The sequence below is a fragment of the Perognathus longimembris genome, chromosome 23 (genome assembly GCF_023159225.1).
Source record: "Perognathus longimembris pacificus isolate PPM17 chromosome 23, ASM2315922v1, whole genome shotgun sequence".
NCBI classification, from domain to species: Eukaryota; Metazoa; Chordata; class Mammalia; order Rodentia; family Heteromyidae; genus Perognathus; species Perognathus longimembris.
This window is the reverse complement of record NC_063183.1, coordinates 32079704-32104961: the sequence shown is the minus strand read 5'-3', so window position 1 is coordinate 32104961 and position 25258 is coordinate 32079704. Positions and strand designations below refer to the sequence as shown.

At 55.5% G+C, this 25258-nt stretch overlaps 1 protein-coding gene across 2 annotated transcripts; it reads left to right on the top strand.

The window, feature by feature from the left end:
• Positions 1-294: 294 nt before the first annotated feature.
• Positions 295-23272, top strand: Tyro3 (TYRO3 protein tyrosine kinase). 2 transcript variants are annotated; one of them, XM_048332565.1, is made up of 19 exons: positions 295-354; positions 7947-8130; positions 8318-8418; positions 9158-9328; positions 10767-10853; positions 11656-11771; positions 13521-13698; positions 14370-14515; positions 14996-15140; positions 16131-16260; positions 16342-16442; positions 16790-16885; positions 17196-17276; positions 17879-17971; positions 18427-18548; positions 18963-19072; positions 19270-19429; positions 19607-19743; positions 22151-23272. In XM_048332565.1, the coding sequence occupies exons 2-19, from the start codon at positions 7958-7960 to the stop codon at positions 22539-22541; spliced, it is 2538 nt and encodes an 845-aa protein (XP_048188522.1). In that variant the 5' UTR covers positions 295-354; positions 7947-7957; the 3' UTR covers positions 22542-23272. The 2 variants fall into 2 exon arrangements, with proteins under 2 accessions (XP_048188522.1, XP_048188523.1); XM_048332566.1 differs by lacking the exon at positions 295-354 and adding an exon at positions 6204-6372.
• Positions 23273-25258: the final 1986 nt, after the last annotated feature.

The following is a 25258-nucleotide window of genomic DNA, read 5'->3' as shown; positions in this document are numbered from 1 at the left end:
CGCGGCCCCGCCCCCCCCCGCCGCGGGCTTGGGTCGCTGGGGCGCGGAGCCCGGCCGGGAGGGAGCTCGGCGCTCCGCGTCGCGTGCCGCCCGCCGCTGCCCGCTGTCGAGCCGGCCGAGCGGCCCGAGGGGCTCGGTCCCCCCCGCCCCAACCCGGACGCCTTGCGGGTACAGGCCCTCCCGCACGCACAACCCCTGCGGCGGGCGGCCGTCCCTCCGCGGTCACCGCAGCCCCTCCCCAGCCCCCCCGCGCGTACCCCAGTGTGACCGCCCAGGGGCGTTTGTGAACGGCCCCGGAGGTATCCAGAAGCTGGGCCCCGGGAGAGCAGCACTTCCAGAGAGACGGCAGGAATGGTGAGAAGAAAAGAGCCGCATTGTCAGCCAGGTTGCCCCTTCCCCGGTCTCTGGCCTTACTTAGTCCATGCCCGGGCCTCACTCCTTGGAAGTCGCACCCCACTTCCCTGTCCCCCAGCCCACAAGGTCTTCATTTATAGCCAAAGCAGAGTCAGCTCTAAAACCTTTGCCAACCAAGTCTGCTCACTGAACACGGAATCCCTGGTAATCTAAACCACCCCCATCCATCACTTGTGTGACGTTGTTACCTTGTCACCAGAGGTCCGGATACGCAAGGTGTGGTGACAGGTCTGTAATCCCAGCCCTATCAAAACACACACACAGGCCTGGGGATATGGCCTAGTGGCAAGAGCGCTTGCCTCCTATACTTGAAGCCCTGGGTTCAATTCCCCAGCACCACATATACAGAAAATGGCCAGAAATGGCACTGTGACTCAAGTGGCAGAGTGCTAGCCTTGAGCAAAAAGAAGCCAGGGACAGTGCTCAGGCCCTGAGTCCAAGCCCCAGGACTGGCACACACACACACACACACACACACACACACACACACACACACACCCCAAAACTTTAATTATCTCTAGTTAACCACCAAAAAAGCTGGACATGAAGCTTTGGGTCAAGTGGTAGAGTGCTAGCCTTGAGCAAAAAAATGCTCAGACACAGTGCCCAAGCCCCAAGTTCAAGCCCCAAGACAAGACACACACACACGCACACATCTAGGGTCTGGATGCTAGGTATGCTCTTTGCTACTTGGAAGTCTTTACATCTTATGCCCTTAGTAGATGAGAGAGTTAGCAAATGTATATGTTTATACTATTGTATAGGAGCCAGGAGTTTGGCCCAGTGGTATAGTGCTTGCCTAGCATGCATGAAGCATGGGTTTGATTCCTCAGCACCCCATACACTGAAAAGGCCGGAAGTGGTGTTGTGGCTCAAGTGGTAGAGTGCTAGCCTTGAGCAAAAAGACACTCAGGGACAGTGCTCAGGCCCTGAGTTCAAGCCCCAGGACTGGCAAAAAGAAAAAAGAAAGAAAAGAAAATCCTTACCAGGCTACAATTAAAGGAAGAAAGTCAGGTAGAGAAATTAAGCCAGCCAAGCATTAACATCACATACATAAAACTTTCAGGATTGGGGGCTGGGGATATGGCCTAGTGGCAAGAGTGCCTGCCTCATATACATGAGGCCCTGGGTTCGATTCCCCAGCACCACATATACAGAAAATGGCCAGAAGTGGCGCTGTGGCTCAAGTGGCAGAGTGCTAGCCTTGAGCAAAAAAGAAGCCAGGGACAGTGCTGAGGCCCTGAGTCCAAGCCCCAGGACTGGCAAAAAAAAAAAAAAAAAAAAAAAAAAAAAAAAAAAACTTTCAGGATTGCCCCTAGGTGAAATTTTGAAGAGAACAATTTTTCTTCCCTAAGTTTTGGCCTATTTGTCTTCCTGAAACCCCCAACCCTATTGTTTCCTTCCTACTCCTAAATCTGCTTTTAGGGAGAAAAGTGCTCATTTGAGATTGCCCCTGTGTCTGTAATCAAAGTGGGGGCATAAGGGCTGGGAATGTGGCCTAGTGGCAAGAGTGCTTGCTTTGTATACATGAAGCCCTGGTTTTGATTTCTCAGCACCACGTATATAGAAAATGGCCAGAAGTGGCGCTGTGGCTCAAGTGGCAGAGTGCTAGCCTTCAGCAAAAAGAAGCCAGGGACAGTGCTGAGGCCCTGAGCCCAAGCCCCAGGACTGGCAAAAAAGACAAAAACAAAAACAAAGTGGGGGCATACCTGTCTGGTTCACCTTTCTTGGGGTAAGGTGTGTCATCATCGTTGCCTTAATGTTTGGCAGGCCCCAAGTCAGTTCCCAGCACCCTTGGAACTGCCACTATAGGAAATTTTCCTGCAAGCCCCAAAGGCAGACATTCTCTGTCTACAAGGTCACCAGGAATATAGCCTGTGGCCTGCCACATTCCTTGAGTAAGATCTGTCACCTCTTACCTCTTAAGCCAGTAGTCAGGAAAGAATGGGTCCTTGACCTAGGGTCAATGAGAACTGTCAGGCTCCCAGCCTCCTTTATTTTCTCACTCAGAAAGGGAGGAGAGGGGGGCTGGGGATATGGCCTAGTGGCAAGAGTGTTTGCCTCGCATACATGAGACCCTGGGTTCAGTTCCCCAGCACCACATATACAGAAAACGGCTAGAAGTGGTACTGTGGCTCAAGGTGCAGAGTGCTAGCCTTGAGCAAAAAGAAGCCAGGGACAGTGCTCAGGCCCTGAGTCCAAGCCCCAGGACTGGCCAAAAAAAAAAAAAGAAAAAGAAAAAGGGAGGAGAGGCCTTGAATCTGAAAAAGCAGCTGCTTCCTGGGACCACTGAAAGTTGGTATCAGGGTGATCTGCTACCAACTGACCTGCCAGGGCTTCAACTCAGGACCTTGAGCTCTCAGCCTTTTCCATTTCTGGCTGGCCTCTATCACTTGAGCAATGCCTCCGTTGCCTCTTCCCCCCCACCCCACAGTTTCAAAGGCATTTCTGCCCCTGCTCGCTTTGAATCATGATCATCATCAGATCTTAGTCTCCTGAGTAGATAAGACTGTAGACATGGGGCTGGGAATATGGCCTAGTGGCAAGAGTGCTTGCCTTGTATATATGAAGCCCAGGGTTCGATTCCCCAGCACCACATATGCAGAAAACGGCCAGAAGTGGCACTGTGGCTCAAGTAGTAGAGTGCTAGCCTTGAGCAAAAAGAAGCCAGGGACAGTGCTCAGGCCCTGAGTCCAAGGCCCAGGACTGGCCAAAAAAAAAAAAGACTGTAGACATGAGCCACCTGTGCCCAGGCTCAGTAATTTTATTTTTCAGGCTTACCTTTGTCTTCTTTAGATCCTTGCCTCTGTGAGCAGTTCTGGGCCATAAAAGGCAGAGAGCCAGCCTGGCCACTGGTGATTCATGCTTGTAATCCTAGGTATTTTGAAGGAGGATCACAGTTCAAAGCCAGCCTAAGCAAAAAGGTACAATATCCAACATACAATATCCAACACTACAAATAAATAAATAGCAAAGAATAAATGAGGACTTAAATTTTACCAGAGGAGGAAAAAAGCCATAGCCTTAACTAGGTTTTTCCATAAAAGAGGCTTCCCATAGCCCTTCCTCTCACTCAGCCCCCTTCTATCCCTGTACTCAGTCCCCTGTCTCCTCCCCTGGGATAGATAGGTCTGGTTCTGTTCTGAGGACAGGAATTCCAGGGGACAGTGTGAGGTCAAATGCATTTCCTGTTGACTTGATTAGTTGCCTTCAAAGCAATGCATTTATGAGAGGAAGGAGCTTTTGCAGGCATGCATTTGCTCAGGCAAGCCAACCTCCTTCGGTCACACACAGAGACACACACACACACTTTCTCCCCATCCACCCACAAAGTGTCAGTCATATTTAGAATTTGCACAAATGCACACCCTCCCTCATACATCACAATGCACACCCTCTCAGCCACCTACACTTCTCTTCTACAAAATCGCACCTGCTCACATACCCCCCAGAAACACATTCCTGTACTGTGTGCCCTCAGATTGAGAGAGAAAGGTGGGGGAGATAGGCCAGAAAAGTGGGTTGTAAGAGCTCAGCAACAAAGCACCCTCTATCGGAGCTGAAAAGCCAGAAGATAGAACCCCATAGGTTTCTCTCCCATTCCTGTTAGGTTGGTAGAAAGAGGAAGACTTCGGTAGGATCTCTGATTAGGGGGAGGGCGAGACCCAGTGCCATTTGTGGCTCCTCTGCTCAAGCTGCTTGGGCTGATAGTGATGCGTCTTGGGCATTGGGATGGACTGGGAAATTGGTCAAGGCTGTAGGTGGAGAATGCAGAGCAGCCATCGCATTTTGACTGGTGGCAAAGGATGGCCCTTGGGCTAGGATTCCTTCAGCTCACAAAGTGAAGAGGGAAGGAATGACGGAAGTAAAGTGGAAGCTGAGGTTGGGCTCTGGGTTCAACAGCATCCAGGAGTCTTCTTTCCAGTGTCCACTGGAATCACAAGTCTCCCTTTCACAGGAAATTTGAAGTTCCTTCCAGAGCACAGAGCCAAAGTAGTCATCTGAGGGGGCAAGGGGGGGCGGTGAGATTACAAGTTTTGGGGCTTGAACTCCGGATCTGGGAGCTGTCCTTTAGCTTTTGTGCTTAATGCTAGCACTCCACTACTTTTGCCATAGCTCTGCGTCTGGCTTTTGGTGGTTAGTTGGAGATAAGAGTTTCACATCACTGACTTTCCTGCCCAGCCTGGCTTCAAATGGGATCCTCAGATCTCTGCCTCCTGAGGAGCTGGGATTACAGGCCTGAGCCACTAGTGAATGGGGGCAAGCTAGCCATCTTGAGAGGTGACAAAGTGCTGAACTGTAGGACTGTAGGGGCATTCTTGCTTCAGCCCTACACTGCTGTCTGATAGCCCAAACTAGGAAGCTGAGGTTTCTGGAGAGGAACAAGTCCTTTCCTTCTCGAAAGGGTCCTGAAACTGACGCACGTGTGGCCCGGTAAGCTAAACCTGATCTCAGGCCCCCAGTCCCCTGCATGCATCCCTGGCCAGTGCAGGCTGCAGGCTCGTGCTGCCGCCTGGGGGCGCCCCCAGCTGGATCTGAGGCTGCCGCCAGCGCTGCTGTTATCATTAGGATAATTAATAAACAAGCGCTGATGGGGCCAAGTGGAAGAAGAGGCAGGCTGCTGCCTGCTCGGGTGGGAGAGAGAATCCCTGGGAAGATCCAGTAAGGCGGCCGCAGTGGGAGGCTGCGCACCCCGGACCTCTGCCAAGGGCCTTCTGGGGTGCGCGGGAGCGGGGGTGGGGGGGAGCAGGGGGGGGGCTGTCAGGGGCGGGACTAGGACCCGGGAACTCTTGGTAGGCGTGGTTGGTACCAGCTCTGCCTAACTGGATTTTTCTCTGTGGGCTCGGACCACCCCCTGCGAGTGCTAGTCGTGGCCAAGGCTGTCTCCATTCATTCACGTAGCTGGGATCTGTTTATTTATGGGGCGCCTACTGTGTGCAGGGCGGTCGCCGAGTAATAGCTGACGTTTGATTGGGTGACAACGAAGCAACTTTCACACCACGTCCCGGAGGGACGGGACGGGAGGGGAGGGGGCGGGAGCCGAGAAGGCGGGTGCGGGGCTGGCCGCCCCCCGAGCCGTGGGCGATCCGTCTCCGGGCCCGTCGCAGGGTGGCCCCGGGGCCCTGGGTCAGGTGGCCCGCTGCAGTTCCCGATCCGGGCTCGAAGCTCCCGTCGGGACGCGCCCGGGAAGCGGGGCCAGCGGCGGGGCGATTCGGGGTCGGCTACCTGGAGACAAAGAGGAGGAAGCGGGGCGGACGCGGCGCTCGGCGCTCTCCCCCGGCGGCCCCGGGAGGCCCGAGTCGGGTCCCTGACCGGGGGGGGGGGGGGGTCCCGGAGGCTCGGGGCTCGCCGTGCTGGAGTCGGGGCGTGGCCGGGCTTCCGGCGAGGCTGGGGGGTGGGGGGGGGATTGGGGGAAAGGGGCGTGGCCGGGGGCCGGGAGCGGCTCGGGCGTGGGGGGGGGCGCGGCGCGAGTCCCCGGGGGGGGGGGCGGCGCGGGTGCGGGCGGGCCGGGAGGAGGCGGCGGCTCGGGGAGAACATGAATCAGCGGCGGCGGCGGCGACGGCGGCGACGGCCGTGGAAGGAGCGCGGTGGCCCGGCGGCGGCCCCGAGGACCCGGCGCCGCTGACGCCCGCCGCCGCCGCCGCCCCTCGCCGCGGACGCGGGTCCCGGAGGCCCCGGGCCGGCGCCGCCCCCCACTCCCCCCCGGCCGCGGCCCCCGCCCCTCCGCGGGCGTCCCCTCCCCTCCGCGCCCGTCCCTCCTCCTCGTCCCTCCCCCCCGGCGCTCGCTCGCGGGCCGGGCCCGGCATGGTGCGGCGTCGCCGCCGATGGCGCTGAGGCGGAGCATGGGGCGGCCGGGGCTCCCGCCGCTGCCGCCGCCGCCGCCGCCGCCGCTGCCGCCGCTGCTGCTGCTGCTGGCGGGTCTGGCCTCGCTGCTGCTCCCGGAGTCCGCGGCCGCAGGTACGGGCCGGCCCCGGGGCCGGCGGGAAGCGGGGGCGCCGCGGAGGGGCGCGGCGCGGCCGGGGTGGGAGCCCGGGCGGGGGCCGCGGCCGGGCGAGACCCGGGGCCTGGGCGGGCCGGAGCCCGGGGCCCGGGGCCGGGGACCCGCGCCGGAAGGCCGGGGCGCCGCGGGTGTCGGCCGGCCGCCGGGTCTCCAGCCCGAGCCCCCGCCCCCAACTTTCTCGCACCCCGAGCTCTTCCGGAGGGCGGAAGGGAAGGGGAGCGGGGCGCGAGGGGGGCTGGTCAGCGGGGGTGCCGGGGCCGGATTTTCCCGCCTGGATCTTCCAAGTTGTTGGTTCTCCCGTCCCCAGTCCTGAGGACCCCGGTCTGCCCCGCCGCACACGGGAGGGTCCCACCCTCAGGCCACGGGGTCGGGGCCCCCCTCAAGCCTTTAGACACAGCTGGTGAGGGCGCCCGGTCGCGGGGTACATCTGGGCATCCTCCCCGGCGCCCAGGATGTGGAGAGCCCGCTGTGGGGCTCCTCCGTTCCCACTGAGGCATTTAGGGCGGCCGGAGTGCTTCGTGCCGCACCTCGCTCCCCAAGTTTCCATCGCACACGTCCGGGACCGCCGGTGCCCGTGGAGCGTGAGGATGCCCCTCACGGTCCTGTGACTCGTCCCGAGAGAGTGAAGGGAGTAGGGCACACGCGCAGGGCAGCAGCCGCCCACCTGGCATCTTGTCCTGAGAACGTTTCTTTGCCATGTCAGTCTTGGAGAAGATGGGAAGGGAAAGGGTGTAGCTGAAAGGTGTGCATCTGATGCTCAGAGAGCCCCCCCCCCCCCCGCATCGGCCTAGAGCTCCACAGCAAAGAGCAGGAAGAACTCTGACTTGGTGTCATCTGTGCCAATAGTTCATCCTCCCATCTGCGTAAAAATATGTCAGGAGGGCAGGGCAGGGGTTAAGGTTCCAGTGGCTTAGGGATCTTGGGCTCCGTCTTAGGACCCCACCCTTCCTTCCTGCCTCCCACCTTCCTAGCACCCACCCCTGCACACATACAGGTATTAATAGAGCAAGCGGCTGTCAGGAAGGCTGCCATGTGTTTGATCTGACGTGGTTTTGTAGCCATATGTTCTCCACTTGAGGGGAGCACCTCCTCCTTTCCTTCCACAGCCTTCCTCATTTTGCAGGATGGGGTGCAGGCAGCAGTTCAGGGGCTGGGCTGACACCTTGGGTGGAGAGCTGGCAGCCTGTTGAACTGGTTGGGTGTTGCACTCATTCCCACTCCTTCCTGGGGCAGTGCTTACACAGGAGGTGACAACTCCTCGCTGCTTCAGCTGCCACTGCTGTCCTTTTGGTAGCTGGGCACTCGGCAGTTAGGGTGAAGTGGTCCTTAGGACTAAGGGAAACTAGGCAGTGACAGGAATGGTCTCTGGAGAGCTTGTCATGCTCCTTGCCTCAGCCCAGGTTCCGGCTGGTCCTGCCTCTGCTTCCTAGTTGTTGGAGAATGAGCCCGTGTCACAGAAGCTTCCTTCTGAGAGAGAAGATAGGCAGGGTCCCTCTCAAACAGGTTGACTCTCTCTCCTTCCACCCCTCAGGCCTGAAGCTCATGGGAGACCCAGTGAAGATGACAGTGTCTCAGGGACAGCCAGTGAAGCTCAACTGCAGTGTAGAGGGGCTGGAGGAGCCCGACATCCACTGGATGAAGGATGGGGCTGTGGTCCACAATGGGAACCAGGTGTACATCTCAGTCAGCGAGCGCCACTGGATTGGCTTCCTCAGGTGCAGGACTGTGGAGAAAGGTGTGGGAGGCAGTCTGGGGCCGTTGCTATGTCCAGATGTGTGTGGTTTTAAAATTTGGCAACCTGTGGAATCTTCCAGAAGTAGGGCAGAATGAACTTACCAAATCTGCCTAGCGGGATCGTCCCCTCTTGACCCTGGCAAACAAGCCTGGTGTCTGTTTCCACAGCCTGAAGTCAGTAGAGCGCTCTGATGCAGGCCGGTACTGGTGCCAAGTGGAGGATGAGGGAGAAACCGAGATCTCCCAGCCAGTGTGGCTCACGGTGGAAGGTGAGGAGGTACAGCCACAGGGGCGTGTTGGCCTGGGGCAGATGCTGTCTGCTAGTGACCTTACCTCCAAAGAGCTGAGGACTCAGTGGAAGCTGGGTTGCCCTAGGGCCGGAAATCCCCACCTACTAGATTCTGGATCTCTGAGAACCACAAGGGCCACCAGGACCCACAGCCTACAGGGTGCCCCCACTTTCAGTTGTCTGAGCAACTAGCTTCAAGCTGGACCCTGCCCTACCAAGTGACCCAACCAGCAGGGGGAGGGGTAAGAGAGGGTGGGGGAAGGGAGGGAGTCTCTGCAGCTGCAGGAGCTCAGAGCTGCTCAGCCCTGGAAAACAAAGTGACTAAGAAAGTAACAAAGGCCCTGAACAAGAGCTGAGGCCTGCCAGCAGAACTCTGGAAAGTGCCCACCCACTCCCCCTGCTTGCTAGCCCCTCCTCCAGCTCTCCCCCCACCCCAGCCTCCTGCCTTACTCTGAGAAAGGCTGTCGGAGCAGGTCTGGGAGGGGAGTGTGGGAGCCTGCAGCCTGCAGAATCTGCCCGATCTAAGGGCGCAGCCGGGAAGCTGATGAATAGAAACACCCCTGTGCCCCAAGTGTGACACCTGTTTTTCAGTTTGCCGCCCTGCTAAGGACTGTGGGGACCTTCTGCATAGAGAACTTCAAGTGGGAAGCAAGCTGCTCACCTGGGCAGTGGGGTGTCAAGAGCCGGCAGGCCTTACTCCCGCTCCTGTCTCTTCCTAGGTGTGCCATTTTTCACCGTGGAGCCAAAAGATCTAGCAGTTCCCCCTAATGCCTCTTTCCAACTGTCTTGTGAGGCCGTGGGTCCCCCTGAACCTGTCACCATTATCTGGTGGAGAGGACACACGAAGGTCGGGGGACCTGCTCCCTCTCCCTCCGTTTTAAATGTATCAGGTGAGCAGCCCTTGGAGGAGGCTTTGAGCTGGGAATGAACTGGATTCTCACCTATGGTTGAGCCTGACCGAGTTAGGATCCGAGTCGGCTGTTGAGTGTCAGAAGCAAACCCTGATGTCTGGATGCGTGAGCTGTACCATGGCTCAGCTCATTATTCAGGTGTGCTAGGCTGGCTGGGAGGGCGGATTACTGGCCATCCTGCTGTGATTGCTTAAGAAGGGTGCAGTGGGCCTCCTTCACAGCAGTCTAGACCATGCACAGCTGGCCCTGGGAAACGAATTGTGTGAGACCAGGGCCACCCATCCCCCCCCCCCCCTTAAGGAGATAGAAACCAGCCCACACAGAGCTAGGAAGGAGTGTCTGCCAGACAGGGAAAAGACAGGACTCTCAGGCTGCACAGAGGAACATGGAAGGTGGGGGTAAAGGGAGAGGGAGGGTGGCACAAAGTTGCAGGGGCCTCCTCTCCTCGTGGCCCTGTGTGGAAATCTCCAGATGTTTTCCCTAATAACCGTGTCTGTCCATACTTCCACAGTTAAACCCAAAGCAGCGATGCCTATAAACCCTCCTGAGCCCTCAAATTCTTGGGCACTTCCATCACATGCTTTTGAGGCTGTGAAAAAAACTTAGTCTGCTGCTGTTTCTAGTTGAGGTTTGAACTGGACAAAGAGAGAGAGAGAGAGAATTAGAGCTTAGTCTCCTGTGTGGAAAAGCGAGAAGGAAGGGGCCCTGCTCCACCCAGTCCCAGCAGTTTGCAGTGTGAGAAAAGGTGGACTGTAGGACCTGCTGGAGCAAGGGCAGTCAGCCCCTGTTCAGAGAGGAGGCTGGTTCAGCTGCTTCCCTCCAGATGTGCGTGGTGAGGACCCTCAGGCAGCCTGCTCTATAATAAGCACTCAGGAAACTCCTACTGTACACACCACACTGTGCTGGGCACCACAGGGGACCGAGGGAACACAAAAGAGATAGGAGCCACCTTTCCAGTTCCGAAAGCACTGATAATAATCGGGGGGATAAGACATACACAAGGAACTGAGAACTACTGTGAGTCAAAGAATCTGCAAATAAGGCAATAACTGGGCACAGAACAAACAGAAAAGCTCTGGCATGCGAGATAAAGGAGTGACCAGGAAAGGGAGGCAGCTCTGCACCATCTGTGGGAGATGGCAGTGAGGTGGGAGGTGCCATGTGTCATTCCTCAAGGGCTTCCCATGTGCAGCGCTCTTTACATAACTTACCTGATGCTCAGAATTCTCCCATTTGAGAGCTGAGAAAACAGAGGCCTCAGCCAAGCCCATTGGATTCCAAAGTCCTGCACTGCACTACCCAGCCCCTCCCTTTGGTGGAGGTATTTTTCAGGTCTGACCCTGAGTGTCCTCCTTCCCCAAGCCCACCCCGAGTGGGATGTGTGCTTGAGGGACTGACTGAGGTTTTCTGGCCCCAGGGGTGACCCAGAACACGGAGTTTTCCTGCGAAGCCCACAACATAAAAGGGCTGGCCACTTCTCGCTCAGCCATTGTTCGCCTTCAAGGTAGGACTTGGGGGGGGGGGGTCAGGCAGGGGCATTCTCAGCCAGCCATCTAATTAGGACAGTGGGGTGCAGCGGCTTCCCTCAAGCATGCCTGTATCTCTGAGTGAGGGGTAGCTGGCACAGCTCCCATTCCTAGTGGGAGCACCTGAGAGCCTGCCGTGGCTGAGATAAGAATAGAATCCTGACGTCACAGCAGATTTCCCATCACGAAGCGGAGTCCTTGGGCTGCGGGGAGGGAGAGAAGGAGCCAGCAGGAGATGGTCAGGGCTCCCAGTCAACCTTGTTTCTGCCACTTGTGTGGGGGCAGGGGAAGCAGTCTGGCAGCCGATAGAGGAGACCCAAAGGGCTGGTGCCACGAGGGAGGGCTGGAGGGAAGGGAGAAGTCAGCGCCGTGGAGAAGCTTGTCTGTGGCTGCAGGGGCAGCTGCCTCTTTCTTTCTCCTTTTGTATTTCCCAAGGCCCTAGAGCCACCCCACATGCCATCTTATCTTATTCTTTGGCCAGGGCTCCTTATTCAGGGAGGGGCAGTCTTTCCACAGCCCAGGCACTCTCCCAGGTATGAGCAGCTGTGCCCCTCTGGTTTCTGGCTTGTGTACCACTGTGTGATCTTTAGGTGGGAGGTGCTCTAGGCCCCCCACACCTCCTGCCCAGACGGAGGGGTGACTCCAGAGCCTGTGTGGTCCATTCTCTCGTTTTCTTCTCTGGACCACACTGACAGGTGTGCCTTGAGAACTTGAGCCATGCCTCCCAGGCCCCGTGCTCCCTATTGTACATCCTTACGGACTCTAGGTCTCTATCCACAGCACCACCTGCAGCTCCCTTCAACATCACAGTGACGAAGCTCTCCAGCAGCATTGCTAGTGTGTCCTGGATGCCAGGTGCTGATGGCTGGGCCCTGCTCCAGTCCTGCACAGTGCAGGTAGGCGGGGGTGAGCCCCACGGGCGCTCGGGGACTTGCCCCCTTATTCTGGCTGCCCAGCCCTGGCACTTTGTCATTATGGTATCACACTTACTAGACCTGCCTGTGGGGCCGTCTTCCACACTCGTAGATATTGCTTCTTAGCTGGAAGAGCTGGTAGCGTTCTCTGGCAATTCAGACTGCAGACTGGCTCGAGCCTAGAAAGCAAATCACTTGAGCAGATGAGAGTGAAAAGTACAAAAAAAGTTCGCCTTCCTTCCTTCCTTCCTTCCTTCCTTCCTTCCTTCCTTCCTTCCTTCCTTCCTTCCTTCCTTCCTTCCTTCCTTCCTTCCTTCCTTCCTTCTTTCTTTCTTTCCTTTGTCTTTTTTTTTTTCTTTCCTTGCAGTGCTGGGGATTGAATCCTGGGCAAGAGCTTTACTAAGCTGTATAGGTTCCTTCGCTGAGAGAGTTTTGCTTACGTGGGTGAAAACTTGATTTATCTGATACTCCTCAGTCTTATCCCTGCCACCAGCCATCTCAGAGAACAGTTAGATGCAGGAGGGCCCTAAGACCTTAAGAAAGAAAGAGGAAAGGAAAGAAGGGAGGGAGGGAGGGAGGAAAGGAAGGAAAGAAGGAAGGAAGGCATCTGCTCCCCAAACAGGCAATTTTCATATTTTTTCATGGGGTTCAACCTGACTCTTTCTTAGCAGTTCATCCTTTGCTGGAGGCATGGCTCAAGTGGTAGAACAACTAAACTAATTAGTTCTTTTGGGTAATTTTACCAACTCTAGCTGCAAAACTCTGTTCCTAGGCGGAGCCTGCAGGGTCAAGAGGACACGCCTCTCCAGGCTGACCACACTTTATCTATCAGGATCTCTCGCCCTGACAGGGTGGTCCCTGGGTACAACCAGGGCCTGTGTGAGCCCCTTCATCTCTGGTTCATTCTCCCAAGCGTGGACCACAGCGATATGTGTACCTTTAGGACCTACTTGCAGCTTTGGGTTGACAAACCAGACCAAGCCTGGGAAGGCAGGCAGCATTGTCCATCCCTGGGCACTTAAGATCTCATAGAGTGCAGACCCTTGCCTGGAAGCCACTTCTTCCTCGCTGACTGGGCACTCTAACAAATGTAAGCCTGACCCTCCAGATGTTTTTAAGGTTTATTATCAAGGTGTCAGTACAGAAACTTGGGTGGCGATATAGCTGAGCTTACTATAACGCTTAGCAGGTGGAAGGCACTGGGCACAATCTTCAGTGCTGAAAAAATAAAGTATTAGATGACATGCTTAAATATGCAGCCACATAATACCTGGATCTGTGATTGTACTCTGACCCTGTGTCCCCCAAAATGGGAGGTGAGAAGGACATGGTTCAAAGTGTCCCGGGCTTACCTTGAGATACACTGAGACTTTGGAATGGCATGTAAACAGTTACAACAAGTGACAGGCGCTCCATAACAAGAACCAATTACAAAGGAACAAGTGAGTTTTCTGGAATACTTGAGAACAGTTTTCACCAAGGAAATGATAGTTACATTGAAACATTTTGTTTTGTTTTCTCAGCAGTTCTGAGCTATGAACTTGTACTGGCTAGCCAGACGCTCTACCACCTCCCATCCCTGCACTGAATCTTAACAGAGGAGTAAGGGCTTTGCCAGGAAGAGTGGGTCATTCAAGCCTAAGGAACAGCTTCTGCAAAGCCGTGGGTACAGGACCAGACATGTGCCATCTTCTATTCCTCCTCCCCTAACTTCCCCTTACTTTTCTGAAGGTGACACAGACCCCAGGAGACTGGGAAGTCCTGGCTGTTGTCGTCGCTGTGCCACCTTTTACCTGCCTGCTTCGGGACCTGGTACCTGCCACCAACTACAGCCTCAGGGTGCGCTGTGCCAATGCCTTGGGACCATCCCCCTATGCTGACTGGGTGCCCTTCCAGACAAAGGGTCTGGGTAAGAAGGCTCGGCAGGATGGGAGAAAAGAGAAGTGGAGGTGGCTGGAGTTGTGAATGCAGCTGATGGAGCGTGGCTAAGAGGGAAATGCAGGCTTCGTGTAGCTTGGGGTGAATGATTGACTGAGCTGAATGGATGGACATTTGCTGAGCGTCCTGCGTGCTCACCTTACATGCCACGTTGTGTGAAGTTCTTGTGGATGGAACAGCTAAGCAAACTGGAGAAGATTGGATGATGTGACGAGAATCGCTCTGGGTGGTCAGGTGCACCTCCCTAACGAGGTGCACGTAAGGTCTGAAGGAAAAGGAAGAATACTTATAAACATCTAGGGGAAAAACAGGTCCAGGACACACAAGCACAAAGGTACTGAGGCAGGAACTTGCCTTGCTCTCTGGCTGTTGTCTGGATGCTGGCCTGGCTATGAGATGGGAGTGGTAGCAGGGAAGGAAGGAAGACTGTAACCTGGGACTACCCGGGGGCACCACTGCAGAGCTGCCAGGCCAGGCGCTACCCTCCTGCCCAGCACAGTGGGTGGGAGCCCTCGGGGCTGAGAACAAGCCCTCCCCTGTCCTCAGTTCTCTCAGTGTCTGGCTGTTGGTCCAGAGATGGGCGTGGGGTAGTGAGGCGCGGAAGGAGTGAGGCATCTCAACAACTTTTCTCTCTGGATACAGCCCCAGCCAGTGCTCCCCAGAACCTTCGTGCCATCCGCACAGACTCTGGCCTCATCCTGGAGTGGGAAGAGGTGATCCCTGAGGGTGCTTCTGAAGCCCCCCTGGGACCTTATCAGCTGTCCTGGGTTCAAGACAATGGAACCCAGGTAAGTATTCCTCCACTTTCTCTTCTGCAGAGTTAGCCCGGGGCTGGGTGATTTAAAGAGCTTTAGAATGTCTGTCTTAGGGGTCCTGGACCTCCCACCACTCTCTGGGTATGCAGCCCTTCTTGCCCCTAGGCAAGCAAGCTCCTCTCCTTACTGAGATGTGTAGGGGTTGTGTTGGGATTGCTTGGGGGTCACCCCTCTGCACGTGCCGTGGGAACATACTCTCCTCCCCTCAGCAGCTGAGGGAGGGCACAGATAAGGCTTTGTCCCTAGCCCAATTCCGTCCCATCCCCCACTGGAGCTGAGCCTTGTTTGTGTTCTGGATTGGCCTCAGCCCCACAGACCAGAGCAGCAACGTGATGACTCCCTGAAGGTTGTGTTCCCACAGCCCCTACACTCAGTTCTCCAGACTCCTGTTTCTAGCTGGGCCTTTTTTATGTCCTCTGGCTCAGAGCGGGGTGGGGTGTTTCCTGGCTGCAGGGTGAGCTGACAGTGGAGGGGACCATGGCCAATCTCACAGATTGGGATCCCCAGAAGGACCTGATTGTCCGTGTGTGCGTCTCCAATGAAGTTGGCTGTGGGCCCTGGAGTCAGCCATTGATCGTGTCATCTCACGATCACGCAGGTGAGGCGGCTGGGGATCAGAGCTGTCAAAGCCAACTGCAGGAGTGGGAGGAGGCTGGTGGTGCCTGCTCTCTTAGGAGGCCCCAAACTTCAAGTCAACCAGTGGAGACCACTGTTGATGTTTCTATCACCCTCTTCTCACCCCAGACCTGGCTCACAGCTGCCAGGGCCTGTAACAGTCACTGTAGGAACTTTTGAATCTTCCTCTGCAGCCTCTTTTACTGGGATGCTTATTGACTTAGGAAGTCTTTGGCCAGACCAAGTGGCCATCCTGGGTCAGATCCCTTCCTTCCTTCCTTCCTTCCTTCCTTCCTTCCTTCCTTCCTTCCTTCCTTCCTTCCTTCCCCCCTCTCTCTCTTTCTTTCTCTGTCTCTCTGTCTCTCTCTCTCTCTCTCTTTTTTTTTTTTTTTTTGCCAGTCCTGGGCCTTGGACTCAGGGCCTGAGCACTGTCCCTGGCTTCTTTTTGCTCAAGGCTAGCACTCTATCTCTTGAGCCATAGCGCCACTTCTGGCTTTTTCTGAGGAATGGAACCCAGGGCTTTATGCATGCTAGGCAAGCACTCTACCACTAAGCCACATTCCCAGCCCCTAGTTATTTTCTTTACTTAGGTGGTAATGGAGTTTGAACTCTGGGATTTGCTCTTGCTTCACAGGTGTCTGCCACTTGAGCTATACATCCAGCTCTTTTTGCTTTAGTGGTTATTTATTTATTTTTCAGACAGCCTTTCACATTTTTGTCTAGGCTTGCCTGGATTGTGATCCTCCTACCTATTCCTCCCACACTGTTGGAATGATAGGCATGCGCTACCATTCTAAGCTTTTAATTAAGATGTAGACTCACTAACGTTTTTGCCTGGGCTGGCTTTGAACATTGATCTAACAGTCACCACCAGCAGAGTAGCTGGAATGACAGATGTGTGTCACCCCTGGGACAGCTCTCCAGGGACTCGCGGTGTCAGCCTGGCTCATGGCGCTGCCCCTCCCTCCCACAGGGCAGCAGGGCCCTCCTCACAGCCGCTCATCCTGGGTGCCTGTGGTGCTGGGTGTGCTCACGGCCCTGGTGACTGCTGCGGCCCTGGCCCTCATCCTCCTTCGGAAGAGGCGGAAGGAGACACGGTTTGGGTAAGGGAGTGAAGCCATGGAGGGAGAGGCCAGCGCTGACAAAGACATGGGGCTGATCCCAAGTCCTGGGTTTCCCTCTAGGCAAGCCTTTGACAGTGTCATGGCCCGTGGGGAGCCAGCCGTTCACTTCCGAGCAGCCCGGTCTTTCAATCGAGAAAGGCCTGAACGAATCGAGGCCACACGTGAGTGTTGGGAGAGTCATGAGGGGAAACAGGGGCTACTTCATTCCTCACCTGCGTTCTTTTACCGACTCCTAATCTAGTCCATGTCTGAATCATAATGAGTGTGAGGTTCAGAGCAGTGGAACATGCACACACACCTGCCTCAGGGGGACTTAGCACCTGCGCTGTGTGCCGGCCAAGCTTCCTCCATGGAGGGAGGCAGGCAGAGGTGTGGATCTTGGATCGAGGAGGAGCAGGACTGAGGGGTTGGAAGCATGGTTCCGTGGGTAGAGTGCTAAGCCAGTAAGCGAGAGTGTAAGATACCAAGCTTGAGTTCCAGGCTGAACCCCTTTCTCACCTCCCTGCAGTGGATAGCCTGGGCATCAGTGATGAGCTAAAGGACAAGTTGGAGGACGTGCTCATCCCAGAGCAGCAGTTCACCCTGGGCCGGATGTTGGGCAAAGGTATGTTGGTGGCACAAGGGTCACATGAGGTTGACCTCCCAGGCTGGCTCCGGCTGTTCCTGTCATACTGAGGGCATGAGCTGGGACTGACTCCTATAAACGAGATACAATTGTGTGGTAGACTTAGGAGTTTGGTGGCTTATGGAATGAATAGTGGCTCAGGACAGACACTGTTGAGTAGCCGCTGCCAGCATGATCTGCTGTGGCCTCCTCCAGTGGCCCAGAGACTGATGATTTTAGGTTCTCATAGAGGGAAAGGAGTAGGGGGCTGCAGGCCAAGGAGGCCCCTTCCCACTGTCTCCATTCCTAGGAGAGTTCGGGTCCGTGCGGGAGGCCCAGCTGAAGCAAGAAGATGGCTCCTTTGTGAAAGTGGCTGTAAAGATGCTGAAAGGTAAGCTGAGAATAGGGGTTGGGGAGGAAGGGCCTTCCTTACCTTTCCTGGGGGGTGAGACGTTGGCTGATCCTGGAGTCAGCTTCGCGTTCACTCAAGATTTGCAAGGTGAGCTAGTGGATACTAATAGGGCTGCTGTCTGTACCACGTGACTAATGCGGAAGCATACACCCACACAAAGATCTGCGCCCCAGCATTGCTCTCTGCGGCATCAGTCACTGTCCTCTGAATTCTTTCTTGGAATGATTACAGTTTGGGTTGTTTGAGCTGCAAGTGGAGAATTTGTTCGGTGGTACTGTTCTGTGCCCAGTTCTGCTCATGGCTCACCTGTTTGCCTGCTCCCCTCTAAAGCTCAGAACTTGGGTGGGTGTGTGGTGTGGGGGGGGGGGGGCGGGGAGGGAGACAGACACAGACACAGACCGAGAGACAGAGACAAAGATACTGCATTTTGAACTTGGGTCTTTGAGCTTGTGTTCTGCCTTTTGAGCCACACCCAGTCCAAAGCTCAGGACTTTTGAAGGAAAAGACTCTGGACTTGGGAGTCTGTGGAAGCTGGGACTCCTCTTCTTGTCTCACTCCCTCCCCCCATGCATTACTTCCAGCTGATATCATTGCCTCCAGCGACATTGAAGAGTTCCTCAGGGAAGCAGCTTGCATGAAGGAGTTTGACCATCCACACGTGGCCAAGCTTGTTGGTGAGCCCATTGTGGGGGAGGCAGATATAGAAGAGGGCTAAAAATATGTTCCACCAACAAGAGAGGGCAGCCTGGAGGAGAGCAGTTTGCATTTAGGTGGGGAGGAAGCTGGGGACCCGGTAGCAGGCAGGGTGCTGGCGAATGTCTTAGCCTGCTCTGGGTAAGGAGCTGCTCCTGTGGGCAGATGAGGGCAAGGGAGGATGCTCTGGGATCGGGAGCAGTCGCGCCAGAGCCTTCCCAGGTGGTCCTCAGACCAGAGCAGAACTCATAAGAAAAGAGCACAAACTGGGATGTAGGAGGGGACCCGTCAAGTGGGGACCAATGGGTGGGGGGACCCCCGAGCTGCTTTTGACCTTCACGTGTCCAGCCAATTTCCCTGTCCATAGGGTGAGACTCTGGAGCAAGGTATGCCCCGTGGGCATCCTGCCCTTCAGTAGGATTCTCTTTGTCCCCAGGGGTGAGCCTCCGGAGCAGGGCTAAAGGTCGACTCCCTATCCCCATGGTCATCCTGCCCTTCATGAAGCATGGGGACTTGCACGCCTTCCTTCTGGCCTCTCGGATTGGGGAGAACCCTTTTGTAAGTGCCTGGGGTGGGAGTGGCCTGGAGGCGCTGGGTCTGAGATCCAAGCCTGGAGAGGAACAAAGCCCTGGAGAGAGCGGCTTGATGGGTTGAGTCTGTGGAGCTGATTGGGAGATGGAGGACTCTGAGTGGCTTCATTTACCATAGCTTCCTTTTCCCACTTGAAGCCCTGCTGGGAACTTTAGGCCAGACGACGGCCTTCCTGGAAGAGGAAATTGTGGAGCTTTAGGCTATAGCCTTGGCTCTTGGGCTCCTTCTCAGACTTGCCAAGCCATCCTGCCTCTATCCTCTCCCCCTTTCAATGATTTTGGGGACAAAAAAATCTTTAGGCGTTCTGGCCAGAGAACCCCATTTGTCCTACCCTAGCTGGGTGGGCAGAGCCAATCTGATCTCGCCTTATCTGCCTACCAGAACCTGCCCCTTCAGACCCTGATCCGGTTCATGGTGGACATTGCCTGTGGCATGGAGTACCTGAGCTCCCGGAACTTCATCCACCGAGACCTGGCCGCTCGGAACTGCATGTAGGCATTCTGGAGGGCTCAGGCGGGTGGGCAGCTGGTGTCCGGAGGAGCTCCATGATGGTTTGTGAGCTCCTGCCTGGGGAAAACCTGCTAGGCATGCGGACAGCCTGGGGACAAACATACCCGGGCTTTAGTGAGCCTAACACTGGGAGCACTGGGAAAGGCTGACCTTGCCCTCCAACACCTACCTACCTCAGGCTGGCGGAAGATATGACGGTGTGCGTGGCTGACTTTGGACTCTCTCGGAAAATCTACAGCGGGGACTACTATCGTCAGGGCTGTGCCTCCAAGTTGCCTGTCAAGTGGCTGGCCCTGGAGAGCCTGGCCGACAACCTGTACACCGTGCACAGTGACGTGGTGAGGGGCAGCCCACGCGCGTGCGGGGGAGACCCAGGGGACCCTCAAGCGCGGGCCAGATCTGCGCTCTCTGCCTAGTTACAAGGCCCCAGCAACCCACGAGGCGCTGAGCCCAGAGCTGTGGCTCTGCTGGGCTCAGGAGACCAGATGACACTGTGTCCTTCAATCTCGTCCCAGTGGGCCTTTGGAGTGACCATGTGGGAGATCGTGACTCGGGGGCAGACGCCATACGCTGGCATCGAAAATGCTGAGATTTACAACTACCTCATTGGCGGGAACCGCCTGAAGCAGCCTCCAGAGTGCATGGAGGACGTGTGAGTGCCCCGGGAAGCGGGTGGACATGGAGACGGGACCTGGAGTGTTGCCTGATGGCCGCCACCACAGGCCCGAGGGCAGCTCGTAACCGTGTGTGTGTGTGCGTGTGCGTGCGTGTGTGTGTGTGCGTGTGTGTGTACGCACGTACGTACGCGTGTGCACATGCGTGCTGGCACTGTAGAGGCTTGAACTCGGGGTTTCATACTCCTGTTTCGCATATTTACTCTACCACTTTAGCCACACATCCACTTCTAGCTATTTGCTGGTAAATTGGAAGTAAGAGTCTCACAGACTTTTTTACCTGGGCTGGCTTTAAATTTTCATCCCAGATTTCAGCCTTCTGAGCAGCTAGGATTATAGGTGTGGGTCACCAGTGCCCAGCTTGCTTGCTTGTCTGCTTATTTTGCCCTACAAAAACATTTCGATATTAAAAACAAAAACAAAAACGGGAAGGGCTGGGAACGTGGCCTAGCGGCAGAGCGCTTGCCTAGCATGCATGAAGCCCTGGGTTCGATTCCTCAGTACCACATAAACAGAAAAAGCCGGAAGTGGCGCTGTGGCTCAAGTGGTAGAGTGCTAGCCTTGAGCAAAAGAAGCTCAGGGACAGTGCTCAGGCCCTGAGTTCAGGCCCCAGGACTGGCAAAAAAGAAAAAAAAAAAGAGCCTAGAAAAAAATGTTTTTGTAGCTGGAAAGAAAGATGACTCCCTCTCTATTTATACACCACATCACTTTATTTTCTCCAGCTTCTCGGGGAGATCTGGGAAACCCAAGGGTAGAAGGCACCGAATTGACTGGCACTGCAGGTTCTCCTCACTCCTGCCTCCTCCCTGAGACCCCACTAGTCTGAGGAGCCCTTCTGGTCTGGTGCACTCTCCTTAGATAGGGCTGCGCAGGACTGGGGAAAAACCGGGCTGCCCCACACTGTCCTTGCTTGGCACAGAGCTAGGTTCCTTTCCTGGTCTTGGCCTTGTCTTGAGGGAGTAGAAGGTAGAGGGGACTGGAGTTACTGGGAAGGAGGAAACTGCCTCCTGGTTCACACCCAAGGCCGCGGGAACAGGGCATGGCCCAACTATCCTGTGAGCAAGACTGGGTAACAAGGCGGTGTTAGTGCTTCTGCTAGTAAGTAGTAGTTGGACACTTGGGATATTTCATGTAATCTTCCTCAAACTATAAGGAAAAGGCTTATCCCTCCTTTTTGTAGATGAGGAAATAGGATTAAAGAGGTTAAGTAACGTAGCCAAGGTCCCACAGCTGTTAAGTGAGGGAGCTAGTATTTGAACCTAGATCCTTGTGGTTTTCTAAGAGTATGTGCCCTCAACCGTGAAACCAAGTGTGACTGGTCTGTTCTAGGCTTACTTCCTGACTCCGTCCAAGCCTCTGGGTCCCCAAAGAGCCTTTGCTAGAACCCATGGGAAGGAGTGCACAGTAACGCAGGGATTTATGTTCCCTTAGTTGCTGTAAGCTTGTCAGGACCAGGTGAGGCAGAGGCGGGAGCAGCCTGTGGGTACTTCATCTGCACCTGAGAGGGACGCTCAAGTGCAGGACCAGCTCTGTCCTGGAAGCTCACATCTCCCAGAAGCTTCCATGTCCCTTCCCTGAAGCCACAGAAGCTGGAGTGGGAGTAGACACAAACTCTGGGTCAGCCCCCTCCCGGGCTGGAGTGGGTGTTGTCAGGAAAGGGTAGGTGGACACTGGCTCCCAGCAGGCAGCCTGGTGGGCGGAGGCCGGCTGGCTCCCAGCAGAGCCTGGAGAGCGCGTCCCGGTCTGGCTGTGTACCCGTGGCTTTGCATCATTCCCACGGGCCGCTCGGGGCTGGCACGGTTGTTCCCATTACCGGGGTCCTGTCATCAGAGCTGGCACCTGGGACCCTGCTGGACCCTTTGTCATGGGCATCGGCAGCAGCCAGGCACGTGCTCTCATCACACTTGGTCTCAGACCCTTTCTGCTTGCATTTTGGAGCGTTTGGGGCTTTTTGTTGTTGTCACCAGCGTCATTCCTTGGAACCGGTGATAGGCTTTACAGAGTCTGTAAAACTCCTAAAATAGTATGCACCAAAGTATCCCTGCCAGGGAAACAGGGCTGGAAGCATGTCTCAGTCTCAGAGGTATCTGCAGGCGGTGAGGATTGAAGAGAACCTGAGTGGGTGCTGCCTTGTGTGGACTGGGGACACAACGTGTACAGATGCTCAAATCTACCCCCTGAGAAAGTAACCCTGACTCGCACAAGTCTCGGTTGCTGCTCAATGGTAGAACACTTGCCTTAGATGAGGAAGACTTAAAAGGATGCCTGATACCTAGTAAGTCTCGTCCCCTAGAGCACTGGTTTTTTTCTTCACTCCCAGTGCCATATGATTAAGAGGCCTCTGCGTGGGGACCCCTGCCGCCCCCTCCCCTCTCTCTACCTCAGGTATGATCTCATGTACCAGTGCTGGAACGCTGACCCAAAGCAGCGCCCGAGCTTCACCTGCCTGCGAATGGAGCTGGAGACCATCCTGGGCCACCTGTCTGTGCTGTCCACCAGCCAGGACCCTCTGTACATCAACATCGAGCGCGCAGAGCGGCTTGCGGAGGGAGGCAGCCTGGAGCTGTCCAGCCAGCCTGAGGCCGGGGCTGGAGAGGAAGACGGCAGTACCGCGGGGGCAGTAGGAGGTACCCCCAGTGACTGTCGGTACATCTTCAGCCCCGGAGAGCCACCCGAGCCCACCGGGCAGGTGGAGCGGCAGCCCGAGAGCCCCCTCAACGAGACCCAAAGGCTGCTGCTCCTGCAGCAAGGGCTACTGCCCCACAGTAGCTGTTAGCCCACCGCGGGCAGAGGGCACCGGGGGCTGCCCACCCCTGGTCTTGCCGGCCGCCGTGCTGGCTGACCCCAGCCAGGCAGCGAGGTGTGGAGGCTCCTGTGGTAGCCCTCCCAAGCTGTGCTGGCACCTGGACCGACCAAATCGCCCAATCCCAGTTCTTCCTGCAGCCACTCTAGCCAGCCTGACATCACTTTAGGCCTTGGCTTGGAGGAAGTGGGCCAGACCCGGTTGCCTGAACCCAGGCAGTCGGAAAGAGGGGTGCTGGTGGTTATGTTTCCATGGTTACCATGGATGTGACTCGCAGTGGGGAGGGTAGGCCTAGCCCCGGGAGCACCTGCCTTCTCCCCCCCTCCCCACTGCTGCTTCAGTGCAAGACGCACTCGGCCGCCTCCCGCCTGGGGGGCTCAGCAGTGCCCGCCATGCTTGAGCCTAACGGCCAGATTTTCTCCTCCCAGTCACAGAGATGCCCTTGTATTTTCCCCCTTTTAGGCGAGACTCAGTAAAGGGTTGGTAGTCAGGTCCCGAGCCCTGCAGCAGACGGTGGGACGCTCACATCTGAATCCTGTCACCTTCCTCATTCCCCATTGTGCCTAGGCTGGGGGAGGGGGGGAGGGTGCACCCCTGAGTCTCGCCACCCCCTTCAGCATGCAGGGGTACCACAGGCTAGCAGAGCCCATCTTGCAATGGCAGAGCACTAAGCCCAGCAAGAGAGAGGTAGGGGCTCTGGGGGGGAGGCGGGAGGCGTTTGGGGGCCCCCCTCTCCAAGCCCTCCCACAGCCTGTCAGCATGCTCCCAAACCCCCGAGACTAAAAGGCAGTTGTGGGAGCCTAGCCGGTCCGTGGTGACCCTCAGTCCCGCCCGCCCCTCTCTAACTGGAGGCCATCTTCTGACCCAAGTCCCGAGAGTGAAAACAGGCTGGATGGTTGGTGTGAGAGAGGGGGGAGTTCCTGAAGTGTGACCCCAGCCCTGGCCGGGACCCCTAAAATGCCTGCCTAGGCCCTGGCGGTTAGGAACACTTCCAAGCTGTTTCAACACAGAAATAAAATTGAAGACTGAAGAACCAAGGTTTTGTCTCTTACATATTTATTTTTTTTCTGCCAGATTACAAAAGTGAAGCCTATCTGCATAGAGAAAAGTCTGGAAAGACATATGCCAAAATGTTAACAGCTGCTGTCTTTATAAGACGTGATGAAGGGGACTTTTTACCCCCTCTTTCTAAGTTTTCAACATTAAGCACAAGTGCTTTTGTAATTAGATAAAACCTAATGAGGGCTGGGAATGTGGCCTAGTGGTAGAGTGCTTGCCTCGTATACATGAAGCCCTGGGTTCAATCCCCCAGCACCACATATACAGAAAACGGCCAGAAGTGGCGCTGTGGCTCAAGTGGCAGAGTGCTAGCCTTGAGCAAAAGGAAGCCAGGGACAGTGCTCAGGCCCTGAGTCCAAGCCCCAGGACTGGCAAAACAACAACAAAAAAACCCTAATGATCACACCGTATTAAAGTTAATACATAGTCTTTCTAGACAATTAGGAAGATGAAAAAAAAATAATTAAAAATGCCAAGTACCTTGTATTCTCCCCTCTCCCGTAGTGATAACCACTGTGGACCTTTTGACAATGCAAGTGTTTTACCCGAGTTCTTTAACAGGACAGAAGCTGTGTGCTGTCTCCTGAGCTCTCCCACTTTGCTCGCGGTCTTGACGTGGGGCCTGCCCTCCTTCATCCTCCCGCCTGGGCCCTGGAAATAAACAACAGCCACAGAACTGTGAGCCTTGGGAATCAGAAAACAGGGGACCGCTTCCAAGTACTCCCACCTCAGACTCAGCTGAGCAGCTCTCAGCAAGCTGTGGCCGTACAGGGCAGGAGCTGTCGCCATCTCGGGTGCGGCGGGAGCGAGACAGAGGTATCGCCATTACCTGTTAGCATTACAGCTCCGGCTGAGGGCAGTGGAACGGGGCGGACACTTCTGAAAGCAAATATCCTGAAAAACCTGTTGCAGTTCTGCAGTTCAGGTTCCCACGTAGCTCACAAGACTTGAATTCCAGGCTTACAGCTCTCAGATTTTGTTGTTGTTGTTTTTTTTTTTTCCCCGTTGTGATGAACTTTGATTGCAGGTAGCAATTCACTGGGAATTAGTGACAGGGAAGACCTTTTCCTCTCAAGGTGGCTAGAGCTTCCTATCTATTTTGACTTACTATAGCTTTCCTAGAAGAGGGAATATGATTCTCATTCTCAAACGGAACAGAGAGCTAGAGTGGACAAGCTAATCAGTGCTAGGGATAGGGCTGAAACCCACCGGGTTAGAGACTGGAGCTGGGCCAGCTCCCTCTTCCCAGCGCTCGGGCAACATGGTAAGCTCTGTTATAATCATCTTTTAATCACAGCTTTTTTTTTTTTTTGTCTTTTCTTTTTTGGTACTGGGGATCGAACCCAGGACGTTGCACTTGCTAGGCAAGTGCTTTGCCACTGAGCTACATCTCCCAGCCCTAGAAAGCTCTTAAAACACATGGTTTGGGGGGGCGGGGAGAGGGTCTGGGGATATAGCTTGGTAGTAGTAGGCAGCTTTCCTAGCACTCTTAACCTTCCTGGGTTCAGTCAGCACCAAAAAAGGGCCTATGTTTTGATAATGGGTATAAGTGGGTGATGCAAAGTCTAACCTATTTAGAAATCACCTACCAGGTGGTGGCTCATACCTATAATCCCAGCTACTTGGTGGTA

Bases quoted from the DNA above. Each gene is read 5' to 3' on its own strand.
- Tyro3 (XM_048332566.1), top strand. From the start codon at position 6,240: ATGGCGCTGAGGCGGAGCATGGGGCGGCCGGGGCTCCCGCCGCTGCCG. The intron at 6,373-7,946 runs GTACGGGCCGGC...TCCACCCCTCAG, and splicing joins CCCGGAGTCCGCGGCCGCAG to GCCTGAAGCTCATGGGAGAC. The intron at 11,772-13,520 runs GTAGGCGGGGGT...ACTTTTCTGAAG, and splicing joins TCCAGTCCTGCACAGTGCAG to GTGACACAGACCCCAGGAGA.